This window comes from Ornithorhynchus anatinus, chromosome 17 (genome assembly GCF_004115215.2).
Source record: "Ornithorhynchus anatinus isolate Pmale09 chromosome 17, mOrnAna1.pri.v4, whole genome shotgun sequence".
NCBI lineage: Eukaryota > Metazoa > Chordata > Mammalia > Monotremata > Ornithorhynchidae > Ornithorhynchus > Ornithorhynchus anatinus.
The window spans coordinates 31756571-31771173 of record NC_041744.1 but is presented as its reverse complement, the minus strand read 5'-3'; the positions used below and the strand labels follow the sequence as shown (position 1 = coordinate 31771173).

At 38.8% G+C, this 14603-nt stretch overlaps 1 protein-coding gene across 6 annotated transcripts in view; it reads right to left on the bottom strand.

The window, feature by feature from the left end:
- EPHA6 (EPH receptor A6) overlaps positions 1-14603 on the bottom strand; it is a 371578-nt gene that overhangs the window by 130606 nt on the left and 226369 nt on the right. For 3 of the 6 annotated variants that reach the window (XM_039914480.1, XM_039914478.1, XM_039914481.1), the window contains 2 exons: positions 2334-2381; positions 1762-1924 (listed from right to left, as the gene is read on the bottom strand). In XM_039914480.1, the coding sequence (XP_039770414.1) occupies positions 1762-1924; positions 2334-2381 (211 nt within the window). The remainder of the gene's footprint in view (positions 1-1761; positions 1925-2333; positions 2382-14603) is intronic. The other 3 variants (XM_039914479.1, XM_029082287.2, XM_039914482.1) reach the window with 1 other exon arrangement.

Below are 14603 nucleotides of genomic sequence, written 5' to 3'. Positions count from 1 at the left end.
TTTCATATGAGGAAAGAGAAGTGACACCAAACATTACCAAGAATACTTGAAGACTTAGGTTGGACTTGTAGGTAGCAACTTGTCTGCTTGCAGAACAATGGGAAAAGACCTATTTTTATCAAGCCTATTTCCCCATGCCTTGGAATCCTGTCAAAAGAACCTGCTCTAGATGTTTGTATTGTTATTATCCAAGCTCTGTGTTATAGATCTGTATAGATCCCATATATTTTTGCTCAATCATTGATATTTATTGAGCACATACTGCCTATGGAGTACTGTAATAAGTACTTGGGAAAGTACAGTGTAACAGAGAAGCAGCATAGCCTAGTGAAAAGAGCACGGGTCTGGGAATCAAAGGTCCTGGCTTCTAATCCCAGTTCTGCCTACTGCTTGTTGTGTGACCTTCTGCAAGTCACTTAACTTCTCTGGGTCTCAGTTACCCAATTGGTAAAATGGGGATTAAGACTGTGAGCCCCACATAAGTCATGGTTTCTAGGGCAGGCTTAAGATTGGGTTGGAAGCTTCGGGTGATCATATATATATATATATATTTTTAATGGCATTTGTTAAGCACTTACTATGTGCCAGGAACTGTACTAAGCACTAGGTAGATACAAGCTAATCAGGTTTGGACACAGTCCATGTCCCACATGTCCCACAGTCTTAATCTCCATTTTATAGATGATGTAATGGAGGCATTGAAAAGCTACATGACTTACCCAACCAAGGGCACAAAGACAAGTGACAGAATCAGGATTAGAACCTAGGTCCTTCTGACTCCCAGGTCCATGTTCTATTGACTAGGCCACGCTGCTATTCAATGGCTCATCTGGGATGACCCAGAGAAGAATGAGGTGGAACATTTATTGATAATCACTTGGTAAAGGAAGGAAAACTTTCTCTTTTGGGTGGACTACATCCTTTTTTTCATTGAGCAATTCTTTACAGTAATGAATAGCATCGAAATGTCTAAAAGGCACTTTCTAAAGAGATGACAAACGGCTATTAATAGACTCGTTGCCCCACTTTTTAAAATAGTTAAGGTGCTTTTGGCATCAAAGTAAAGGATACCTTTCTGTCATAGAATATAAAGAGAAAAGGAGAGCACTAGGGTTAGATATTCAGGTACCTACTTATTCATCTTCAAAGCTTTTATAATGATCAAAGTACAAATTTTCTTTTTATGACAACTGATAAAAGAATTTATATAACACAGTAATAATTTTAAATTCCTCAAAACCTCTCAAGATATTTGAGGTGCACCTGGACAGTTTGTAATGAAACCAGTCTTTCCAACACAAAATCGATCTCCCAGATCACCTCCATTTCTCGCAAGCTAAGAAAGTCAAACATGGATTCACAATTAGACTGATTCCAAGACAGGTTTACATACTAGATCACAGTACTCTGTTCAGTTTACTAGATTTGTTTTTAATGTTTCACATTCAGTAAGCCTTTTCAGAGACTTTTGTTTCACATATAAACTTCTCCTATAAAGAAGAGAACTGAAGTGGAGGAAGAGAATAGAGATGAAAATAAAGTGAGGAAGGAATGAATACAATCCATCGGGCAACTCCAATCATGAAAATAAGAGCAGATGCTAAAAAGGAGGAGAGAAACTGCGTTTGGATGAAGATAACTTTACTTTAGGATATTAGTAAATATCAGAAAATACAATATCTCAAATACCAGGTCACTTTTGATTGTCACAACAGCGAACCTTAAATTTAACCTTTCCACTCCTCCCCCTCGGAAACTTACTTTCATCTCCTGTTTCAAATTCAAACTTTTGGCTGTAGCCACTGTATCCTGCTGCTGTCCTCACACGGATGTGAAATATATATTTAGTGGCTGGCTTAAGACCAGTGATAATAACACTGGGGGCCTTCGATCTTGTGGAAGAATAGCTGAGTTGTTCATGCTCCTGAGGACAAAAGAAAAGAAAAATGAAATTAAGCAGATTTATGCAAGCTTTTCAGCTGCAATATTCCAAAATAAAGTCCTAGAGTTATGCTGTGAACGTCAAAAATGGGGATCAGAGAAGCAAGCATGGTTTTCCCGATTTTGGCACTGTGCTATCATTACAATGCAGATGACATGACTGACTTGGAAATGTGTTAAGAACTTTGGCAGTATTGCATAGAAATGCAAATTACATTTTTGAGTGGGGTGAACTAGATTTACGTTCTGGTCAAAATAGAATGGCATTAGTGTGAGAGCATATCACACAAAATGGTAGCTGCAGGTTAAGCAGAATGGACAAGTAGCAGACCAGTGAATACTAGCAGAGTTCAGAATATAAAGGTGGGAAAATTCAAATGCCCGCTACTCACTTCTACCCGCAGGTAGTGCCAAAATGCCGGCGCTATCCGTGGGTAGACCTGTAGGTAAAAGGAAAAACAAATTAATTTTTTTTAAAGTTTGAAAACCTTTACTATGAGTTATCCGTTTTGTTCTGTGACTTATTTCTCCCCACTAACCAGATCCAAGTGTTTAGCACAGTGGTTTCAATACATAAAAATGCAGATAATTCCCCCACGGGAATACTGTTTACTTTTTCAGGTCACGTGAGGTAAACAGTCACTTGGCTGCTTGGTGGTTGGAAAGGGTTACAAAAAGCATCAGTGCTTCTCAATCCCCGGCCCTACTGAAGTAAGTATGGAAGACCTAGGTGAAGGAGGAATTAGATTAATTTTACAAATAGGAATGGGGGACATACAAACTATTAAAGACTCACCCATAATGTCCGATGGAATCAGAGATTCGAGGGAATATAGCCTCTTTTTCTACACAACTAGACAAGGCAATAGTTTGCTAAATAATACTGATGAACTTAGACTGGCTCTATTACTCACAGTCTCATACTATGAAATTTACAAAGGATTGTATCAAGCCATCTGTCCATACTTGAGATTACAACGAAGGATGAACACATAAGTCCTATTAGTAAAGTATAGATCTTTAACATATTTGGTTTACCTTCTTTTGTTATATCATAAAGAGCTGGAAATATTCCTCTCCACTTTATATCTTACTATACTCTGATCAGAATAATTACAGCTGATTGTCAGACTTGTTCACAGGAAAGCAAAGCTGTTTTCCAAAGCAATCGAATGCCCATACAAAATGTAGTGTGGAATATTCATAATGTACTGACCTGTATTTTATGGTGATATTTTAAGACCAAGAATGTTTTAAGTCTGCTTTTCAATATTTCTGAACGGAAAAAAGGTAAGTTAGGAAGTAAGGGGGCAAGAGTAGTATATTTGTTATTAGTGAAATTGTGAACTTCTGTTAGTGACTCCTATCTAGCTGCAGAGTGACCCTTCAACTGTTTAAACTGCCTGGAGTGTGTGGATTGCTGTGGCAGGGGATGCAGGGAGAGGGATCTTACCTTTTCTTGTTGTCGTTCCCTAAATTATGACTTAAGCAGGCTTAAGAGTGGCCTCGTGAAGAGGGGTGAAGGAGTAATCCTGACTGGAAGCTTGCAAAGGGCATTGCCCCTGATTCATGCTAGGGCCTGGAACCCTTGGGAATAGTGCAAGAAAGAAAGGGGTTGGTGTCACACAAGCCCCTCTCATTATATAATCCACTCTTAAGGAGCTGCTCAGCAACTGCATGATCTACAAACATTTTACTATGAGAAATGAATACTTATCTACCTTGTGGACAGGATGAACAACATATATCATTATTAAACATGGAGCTCAGAGATACATGAGATTAGAGGGACGTTAAACTGAGGAATCATACACAGAGTCCACATTTTTCCAGATGCCTACAGAGAAGGCAAAAAATCCAAAACAAAACCATAATAACCGAATTAGAAGATTCTAGGTAACAAAAATGTAGCATGGGATTCTGTTCAAAGCAACTGTCATCTGATGAGGCTTGAAAGCAGAAAAATCAATTAGTAAGCCTTTTTAAAAGCATGACTAAAACTCAAGACCTGAAGATTTTGATGGTAAGGGTATCTAGTGGTACGAAGGAGATGACGCTAATAACAATACTGTCCTGTGAATGGGGCTAGTAAAATTGTTGTATTAATTATATTTATTGATCCCAAGACCTACAATTCCTTCCAAACCATGAGCATGCAAATATTGCTCTTTGCTGTGCAGTTCCACTAACTACAGTGTTTGTTATCAATTTTAGTTTGTGGCGCAGTGGATAGAGCATGGGTCTGGGAGGCAGAAGGTCATGGGCTCTAAACCCGGCTCCGCCAACCTGTCTACTGTGTGTCCTTGGGCAAGTCACTTCACTTCTCTGTGTTTCCGTTACCTCATCTTTAAAATGGTGTTTGAGAATGTGAGCCCCATATGAGACAAAGGACTGGTCCAACCTTATTGGCTTGTATCTACCCCAGAGCTTAGTAAAGTGTCTGGCACAAAGTAAGTGCTCCACAAATACCATAATTATTATTATTATTACTAAGTCCCAATGTTCTTGATGCATCATTTCTAGGAAAGAACCCTTTTCCAATGATTGCTTACCAGGCTTGTCCATTTTCTGTTGCTGTCTCCCACATTTATGTCACATCACCTGAAATTTTAATATGGTTTGTCTTTAAAAGATCCTTCCATCTTTATTTTTTACAATTCTCCTACTTTAGTAGGAGCTGAATTGTTCACCATCAAGTAACTGTACTGAGAGTTCTGTTGTTGCCTATTTTCCTTGTATGGTCTCCTCGGGGAAGGTTTGATATAAAAACCATGATTTCAAGGAATCTGAGCTATTTGGTTTGAAAATTGCTTAGCCAACAGTAAAACTACAGCAATAAGCATGAGTGTCTACTTATAAGTATATCCTTTTATTGCATTATATTGCTTCTGTCTGGATATTTAACAAAATAATAGCATTATGTATGGGCCATAAGAAATCAGCATATCATTCATTTGCTGAGTGAGGATTTCATTTAGTCACTCTTAAGAAATGGCTATTAACCCTGTCACTGGGGGATTCCAATGCCTCTCTTGATCCTATAATTCTTAATAGACAAAAGGTTTTTCCCAATATCTAATTTAAGTGACTATTGGTTTAACTTCGAATCAATCCTTTTCATCCTGTACTCAGAGTACAATGAAAGTAGTTGCCCACTGGACACTATTTTCTCCTCGACAGTGATTAACTCACTCCCCAGTTATCCCTTCTCTGAATTCAGAGACAATGAAATATCTCAAATTATTTTGTGTCTTATCTCCCTCCTATATTGTAAACTTAAGAGCAGGGATAGTATCTTCTGACTCTATTGCACCCTTCTAAGTGTTTAGTTCAATGCTCTTCACACTAAAGGAACTCAATGAATACTGTTGACTGATTAATCAATTGACTGAGAAATGTTATCCTCTATTAAAAAGTGATTAAGAGCTAACTCAGATGTCTGGATTAAGAAAATGTGTGGAGAGAGGAAAGGAGAAAGAGAAAGGAAGGGAGAGGAAGAAAAGAGAAGAGGGAGAGGGAGAGGAAGGGGGTTGGGAGGGAGGCAAAGGGCTGAATTTTCTTTGCATAGAATTCTTTCTGGCATTTTCAGTATACTGCTGTTTGCTTTCTCTAAATCAATCTTTTATTAACCTAATTTTTCTTGCTTCCTTCAACAGAATCATAACTCATGCCTAATAATAATCACTATTGCCAAGGTGTTATTCTAATTTACAATCTTCAACTAATCCTTCTTGGTTTGCGAGGATTAGATCAATGAGAGTATAGTCAGCATCAACAGCAGTCACCAGTGAATAATGATTTTTCTTTCAAAATGGAATATTAATTTGCTCAATTATGACTAATAAGGTTAGCCTGAGATAGGCAAGGTCTGCTCTTTCCACTGAGGGTTCAGAGTTCCCAATATTCTGCTTCCATCATTCCCTCAGACAATGTGAAGTATCAAAAAGTTCACTTCTTTTTCTTATATTTACTCCTCCATGTGGAAATATTCTTGACTAAGGTCTCCCAAATGCTGTACTTGTTTTACATTTTAAAAGCACTAAGATTGAAAACATCTAAAAACAGTTTTTTTGGTCCCAATCTTAAAAGCCTCCCTTGGTTGTATCTGGACTTACACTTTCCAATAAGGATTTAGCAACAATGCAAAAAACAAAACAACTGTGAAATAACATACATCTGCCTAATTATTAAGCCACCAGTAAGGAAGTGTATAAAATCCTCCCAAAACTCAAAGAGGTGTCAAACCACAGACCCTGAAAATCACTGAGTAACCCCTGATTCAAAGTAAATTTGGTCTCAAAAGAAATCCTCTCATTTTGAATTTCTTAATTCTCTGACCATCTTTAGCACTCCCTTGTGTGCTGTATGACCTGCTTCAAGTGGATCTGCAAACTGCATTGTATAGGTCATCGTTTCATTTCAGCCTGGAAGGCAGTGACATTTTTTGCAGCTGTTTCCACGTTAAAGTAAGACAGCACTTAAGAAAATCATGGTTTTCTACATGGGCATGGGGAAATATTGTTAAAATATCATCCTGCTTTCAGTTGGATTGGAGTGCACTTCAACAACTTTAAAACGCAACCAAACAATGCTCTCCCAATGTCCCCTGCCAAAAAAAAAAATCACTGAGGATAAATAGATAATCAATTCCTGGGACATCTGTAGAAATGACCAACAATCTGTTCTCATTGTGTTGATCCTTCTTAAGATCACAGAAGGGAGTAAACCAGTGCTGAAAGTAAAGTTTTCTAATCAGAATGCTGGCCTCAGGCTTTCTAGAAAGAGCCCTAAGTGCTTTTAAGTGACTTACCCAAGGTCACATAGCAGACAAGTGGCAGAGTTGGGATTAGAACCCAGGTCCTTCCGTCTCCCAGGCCCGGGCTTAATCCACTAGGGCATGAACCATGGTACATTTGATTCAATCACATCAAGCCATACAATGCTTTGCAAAACAGCATTTATTAGCTGCTGCTCCTGTTGTTGAGAAGCAATGTGGCCTAGCAGTGTGGCCCGATGGATAGAGCACAGGCCTGGGACTCAGAATGACCTAGTGGCTTCTAAACTCAGCTCTGCCACTTGTCTGCCGTGGGGTCTTGGGCAAGTTGCTTAGCTTCTCTGTGCCCCAGTTACGTCATCTGTAAAACAGGAATTAAGACTGTGAGCCTCATGTAAGACAGGGACTATGTCCAATCTCATTTACTTGTATCTACCCGAGTGCTTGGTAAAGTGCCTGGCACCAATAGTAAGCGCTTAACAGATACCATAGGAAAAAAAAAAGTACAGGCCTGAGAGTTAAAGTACCTGAGTTCTAACTGTATGACCTTGGGCAAGTCACTTAACTTCTGTGGGCCTCAGATCCCTCAATATACTGGGCAGTGGGGGAAACTTTGCTGGCACAGCAGAGTTTTTTGTTTCTGTGCTTGCACCCCCATTTGCTTCTGAGCATTTTCAATATAGAGTCTCAGGCTGCCAAGGAATGAAAAGGGAAGGGGCACAGAATAGCTAAACTTGGCACTTCCATATAATTCATAGTGCAATGCCTATTCTGGCACTTTTTGTTCTCCCAGAACTATTTTCTTTCAGCCCTGGAGTAGACTCACCTCCTGTAGAAACTGGCCTGGTGTCAGTCTCATGACCCACCAAAATCCACAGGCAGACAGGCTGGAAAAGTAGCTCTTTGTGTTCAAAATTTATAGGTAGCGACAGGTTTATACCTTACCAAGTCAACGTAGAAACTGCTGCTTTTTTCTTTTATAGTCAAAATTCAGAGTGTCAGTCAACAGTGTTTACTATGCATTCTCTGTATAAAGAGCACTCTACTAGAAGATATAAACGATGAACAAGACACAAACACTCCTCTCAAGGAGTTTATAGTTTGGGAGGTGATAGGACAAAGACATATACACTTACAGGCCAAAAAAAATAAACACAGAGACAGAACCATAACAAAAACACAAAACAATATAAACATGGCCATTTGACCGCATAATTTACAGACCTAGTCATGCATCAAGGGTTACTGAAGTACTACTATCATTAGAATCCATAGGGACTAATCTAGGAAGGCTTCATGGAATAGGTAAGTTCTTAGTCAAATGTGGAAAGGGCAAAGCATTTAATTTGCTTATGAGAAGGGGGAAGAGGACTTCCTGGCAAGAGAAATGGCATGTAAAATAGTGAGAAATAGGGGAGTCATGGAATGTCAGCTGGAGAATGATAATATGAGCAATAGTGTGTAGAAGCTATGGGTGGCTCTGAAACCCACAGCCTTAGTATTAGTAAGTAGCAATTGGGATCCCCTTGGATGGGGAGAGCCCAGATCAGAATTCTTGGTGCTATGATCAGAGTGAGCAGAAGAAAAGAGAGGTAGAAGGCCGGGAGCACTGCCTTCCTCTGATCCTAATCCCAATTAAGATTCAAGCTCTAAAAGGGAAGTTTAGTTCTCATGCCACATGGTTTCTCAGTCTAAGAAAAGTGGAGCATTGGGAGATTGTTTCCAAACCATCAAGAACTATGCACTAACATATGTGAAAGAGAAATCTGGTAGAGATGTTGGGAAAAAATGTTGCCCTTCCTGCTACCTGAGGGATAAATTTTGTTTTTCTGAAGCCAGCCAGGCAAAAGCTGGAGCAGCAAACACATGACTTTGGCTGCATATTTCTTAAACATGTAATCAAGTATGCAAAAAACTTATCTTTCCATTAAATTCACTGGTTCACTGGGAAATGGTGCTCAAATAGCTAATAAAATATGGGGCATCCTCAAATAGGGCATATTTTGTTTCCATAAAACACCCTTATATAACACCATGGAACAGTGATACCTGTAATACTACATGGAGTTCTAAGCTTTACGAAGGGCATAAAAGAGTGAGAATCAAACAACTGTATTTATTGAGCACTTACTGTATGAAAAGCACTGTACTAAGCACTTGGGAACACAAGTAAAAATCAAGTCAGTTAAGATGATTGGTGGGGGAGGAGAAGTAGGGAGAAAGGTGAAAGAGTTTCTACATGAGGAAAAATAGAAAATAGACTTTTGTTGAATGCAAAGATGATCAATCAATGGTATTTATTGTCAGTCAATCATATTTATTGAGCACTTACTGTGTACAGAGCACTGTACTAAGCACTTGGGAGAGTACAGAATAACAATGAACAGATATATTTCCTGCACATAACAAGCTTACAGTCTAGAGGACTTACTGTGTATAGGGCACAGTAATAAGCATACTTGGGAGAGAGTACAATACAAAAGAGTTGGTAGACACACACTTTCCCTGCCTACAATGAGCTTAATCTATAGAGTTGAGAAGTTTAAAAAACATGAGCCGCCTGGACAGGGTGACTATGGAATTGTTATTCCTCACAAAGTCAATCCAGAATGAGGGGGTAGCTAATGAAGCTTGAAGGTAACAGGTTCAAAATACACAAAAAGACATCCATCTTCACAAAGACGACAGTAAACATGAATTGCTTCCCATGGGAAGTTGTGCAGCCTTATACTCTACATTTATCCTATCTGTAATCTATTTTTATATCTGCCTCCCTCTGTAGACCACAAGCTCTTTGTGGGAAAGGGAATCTATCAACTCGGTTGTATTGTACTCTCCCAAGGACTTAGTACATTTCTCTGCACACAGAAAGTGCTCAATAAATACCATTGACTGATGATTGCACAAAATCAGCATGCAACCATGCAATGGTGCCTGTAATGTTATACTTGGCATTATCTACACGGCACAGGCATACATAACATTTTAAGTGTCTCCCTCCTGAATTCTCAATTACCCTCAGAGGCCACTTCACATCTGCAAAGACACTAAAGCACATAACATTTCAACATGGCCCAAATTCTGAGGCTACATAAATGTTTTTACGAACAGTAGGAGTACTCTTTAAAACTAATGCAAAGCTATTAACAGGTCAGAGGCATACAAAATAAGTTGCTAACTCAGTGTCTACAAAAAGAGTACTGAAGTAGGACTTCTTCACAGCACTAATATTGAAGGCTTTTTTATACCAGAAATGAATGTTTCCTCAGGAAGGGTCATAAAATATTACCTCTTTAAAAGAAAGAAATTATGTTTTTTTGGAATATGTCATTCCAAAAATAATGACAAGATCATTATTAAATTACTCTAAGAAATTAAGCACAGCTTCGTAACTGTGTGCTAATTAATTAGCAGAGAATTAATTCTGAACTGAAAATATTAAAAATTGATAAGATTAGGAGAACATCCTGTAGGAGAATGGGTCATAAACAGAATAATGTTCTATTGGCAATGTATATACTGCCATGGATATTTTACATCCTACAGAAGATGGTCACATTTCTTCCTTGATCTTTTACCCCAGAAGAGTTCTTATGAGGCTTTAAAGCATAAAGAAGTAGATGAGCCAGAATTATGAAAGAGCCCTCCTAACTAGAGGATAAGTAATCTTGCTTTCTACAATTTTGCTGTTTCTTGGTGGCAGCACATATCAAATGCTGACTGGTTGCTGGAGGAGAAACTACTTTCAAGTTTCTACAAAACGCTCAGGATGGAAGAGTATTGTGCCCATTCCCCTTAAGGTAAAGCCACCTGGATTACTTAAACTGCTTTGTTTTCCCTATAGGGGCCTTCTGCTCAGTAATAAAGATAATCAGAAAATGTCCTCTATATTACTTTAATATCAAATACCGAGACTCAGAAACCCCTCTAAATAATTGAAGACAGCCATTAGGAGGACAGCCAACCATTCTCCTAATGGAGAGGGCACAGAGAGCAACAGGCATAGCATCTCCTTGATAGGTCCAAGGAACAATTGGTGGTTTATAATTGATTTTTCTGGGCAGGTTTCCTTTTTACAAATAGTAATTATATCAGTGTCATTAATAATGGCTATTGAAAGGCGACTTAGTTTTCTCCCAAAGGGAAAAGTTACATCTAGTCAGAGAAGCTTCATAATTATTCCTTCTTATTTGAAGCAGGGTGGAGACCTAGATTTTTTTCTTCATTTGAGAATCCAAGACCCTCAGAGCCTTCCCTTGAGGAATCAGGATAATAATAGCAGAGCCGGGAAATGAAGCATCTTACTACACATCGCTTACTATGCGGGAATAAGCTAAGAGATTTTTGTTTTAATAGTTTAATTCCCAAAGCTCATTCCTAGTAATTATTTTTTTTTAACTGAGAAGGCCTGATGCATTTCCCTCATCTTGTTAAGTACCATTCCAAATTAAGAAAGTAAGGAGTCATCTAAAAGTGGTTTAGATATGTATGAAAATAGAGACAAAGTACTAGAAAAACCTCAACTGGCTCTAAAGCTTGCTCACTCCTTCCTAATCTCACTGATCTTCTACTACAACCCAGCCTGCACACTCTGCTCCTCTAGCAACATCTTACTGTGTCCTGATCTCATCTATCTCACCGCCAACCCGTTTTCTGTGTACTCCCACTAGCCTGGAATTCCCTCCTCCTCCACGTATGCCAGACCACCACTCTCTGCACCTTCAAAGCATTATCACATCTCCTCCAAGAGAGCTTCCCTGAGTGAGCCCTCTTTTCACTGGCTCCCTTTCCCTTCTGTGCCTTCTATGAACTTGGATCTCTGACCTTAGGGCATTTGATATTCACCCCACCGTCAACTCCACATCACTTAGGTACATATCTTTGAATGATTTACTATAAATTACTTATATTTATGTCTGTCTCCCTTTTAGACCGTAGGCTTATAGAGGGCAGGGAGTGTATCTGCTAACTCCATTGAACTGGTCTCTCTCAAGTGCTTAGTACAATACTTTGCACAAAGTAAGTGCTCAAAAAATACCATTGATGGATTGAACTCCCACTATTAAATCTCATTAAAAACTTAACAACAACAAAACAAACCACAAACTCTCTGCTGTATATAGCTCATTTTTAAGAAGGTAAGTGACAATGCTTGACTGTATTTTTAAATGGGCACTACCAGCACATATGGGTTGTATATGGCTAGTACACCATCCCTAACCAGCCTTATTAAAAACACATCTCCAAGAGGCCTTTCCTGACTAAGCCCTTCTTTCCTCTTCTCCCACTCTCCTCTGCATCACCTTGCACTTAATTCACCCCACCTTCCGCTCCACAGCACTCATGCATATATCCTTAATTACAGTAGTGTCTGTAACCCCCTCTAGGCTGTAAGCTCCTTGTGAATGGGGAACATGTCTAGCAACTCTGTTGTACTGTACTTTCCCAAGCACTTAGGACACTGGTCTGCAGACAGTAAGAGCTCAGAATACATGATTAATTGACAGACTGATTTTTAAGTGTAATGACTGCTTTGCACTTAAATTTCAAATATCCACATCCTATATGAGAGATGTAAATTTGGATTTCCAGAGATGAATTAACACATTTTAGGAGATCGATTACAAATAAAATGAATAAAATATACATATAAAAGGACTGCTGAGAGCAGAAGCATCTCAATTTAACAAAAAGATCCAGATCTCAAATCCTTTCTTTATACTGAACTGCCACCACCTTCTCCATCAGAATTCAAAGATTAAGCTGCATTATACTACTACTTGCATGATTTAGCATAGATTCAGAAAATACATAGTTCATTATAGTTAATGTTCAATTCTGATTTTTCAGGGCTACTAAAATGGATGTGAGGTCCACACACTGGGGGCCAGTAATTCTTGTCCAAAAGCATCTGTGAATATTATCAGGCCACAAAGCTATATTTTGAAAAATGATATTGTGTGCTCATAATTACTGATAGTTTTAAAAATTTTAATAATTTTCCCCTGTCAAGTTGAAAATGATTTGGATCCCAAGTGGATAAAATACCAAGGAATCCAGATGGCTGGGAAACCAGACTGCTTCCCAATCTTTATGCTTCCCCACAACTCTTCGCCCACTGACAAGCATGCTTTCAATTTCATCTTCAGTACTATGAATGTTTTCATTCCTCTTGATTTATTTATTCTTTTGTTGCTTCACCAAGGACGGTATTAAGGCATTAAGTGACATAAGGAAACAGGACTGGAAATATTGAAGCCAATGTTTATATGACTATGGGAATTACTATGAAATCCATAATACCAGAAACAGAAGGAAGATTCTGTCCATTGGCTAGCATAGCATTTGAAACAAAGCTGAATTTTGAAACAGTCTTTTTAAAAGCACTGAACATGAACCCCTTATTCTAAAATGAGTTTTACTTTAGCAAATCTAAAGTTGTGCTTTGAAAATGCTGACAAATAAACCCTTTCTTAGAGGACTTTGGAAATGCTAAGTTGTGGTTACCTTTAATAGTTTTGATTTCTTGACCCTGGCTACACAGGTCACGTAATTATTAGTCACCTAAAATTATTTTCCAAAAATTTATACAAACTAATTCTTCTAATGAAACTGTAATGGGGGGAGGGGCAAAGGATTACTTTCTAATACTATTAAGCAGGGGTCCAAGAGTAGTAGGTCTGAGAAGAAAAGTGAAGGGGAAAACAGGATTTTCATCAATCTTAGTAGGGAAAGATGATTAAGTACTATAATTATTATCCTTACCTCAACTCTGTCAATCAACCCACATATTCAATCTACACTAAGTTCTGTCAATTCATCTTTCACAACATCACCAAAATCTGCTCTTTCCTCTCCACCCAAATGGCTACCATGTTAATCCAAGCATTTATCCTATCGTGCCTTGATTATTGCATCAGCCTCCTCACTGATCTCCCACCCTCCTGTCTCTCCCCACTCCAGTCCATACTTCACTCTGCTGCCTGGATCATTTTTCTACAAAAATATTCAGTCCATGTTTCCCCACTCATCAAGAACCTCGAGGGATTGCCCATACACCCTCACATCAAACAGAAACTCCTTACCATCGGCTTTAAAGCACTCAATCATTTTGGTCCCTCCTACCTCATTCACTGTACCTTGAGCTTGTCTATCTCACTGTTGATTCCTCGTCCATATCCTGCCTCTTGCGTGGAACGCTCTCTCTTTTCATATCCAAAGGCAATTATTTTCTCCTCCTTCCAAGCCTTATTGAAGGCACAGCTTCTCCAAGAGGCCTTCCCTGCCGAAGCTCTCATTTCCTTTTCTCACACTCCCTGTCTGTGTGGCCCTAACTTGCTCCCTTTATTCACCCTCCCCACTCAGCCACACAGCACTTATGCATATATCCATAATGTATTTATTTATATTATTGTCTGTTTCCCCTCTAGACTGTGAGCTGATTTTGTTCAGGGTATGTGGCTGTTATACTGTACTCTTCCAAGTGCTTAATAATTATAGTATTTGTTAAGCATTTATTATGTGCCAAGCACTGTTCTAAGCAGTGGGAAGATACAAGGCAATCATGTCGTCCCACGTAGGACTCACAGTCTTAATCCCCATTTTACAGATGAGGTAACTGAGGTACAAAGAAGTTAAGTGATTTGTCCAAGGTCACACAGCAGTCAAGTGCAGAGCTGGGATTAGAACCCACGTCCTCTGAATCCCAAGCCTGTGCTGTTGCCACTAGGCCAAGCTGCTTCTCTGCTCTGTTTAATACAGTAAATGCTTAATAAATACAATTAATTGATGGATTGACTGTAGTTGAACAATGATATTCTTTCATTATTATAAATGGAGGTTTACAATTTCTGTAGTATGTTAGCATCAAACCCTTCTGGTTCTCATA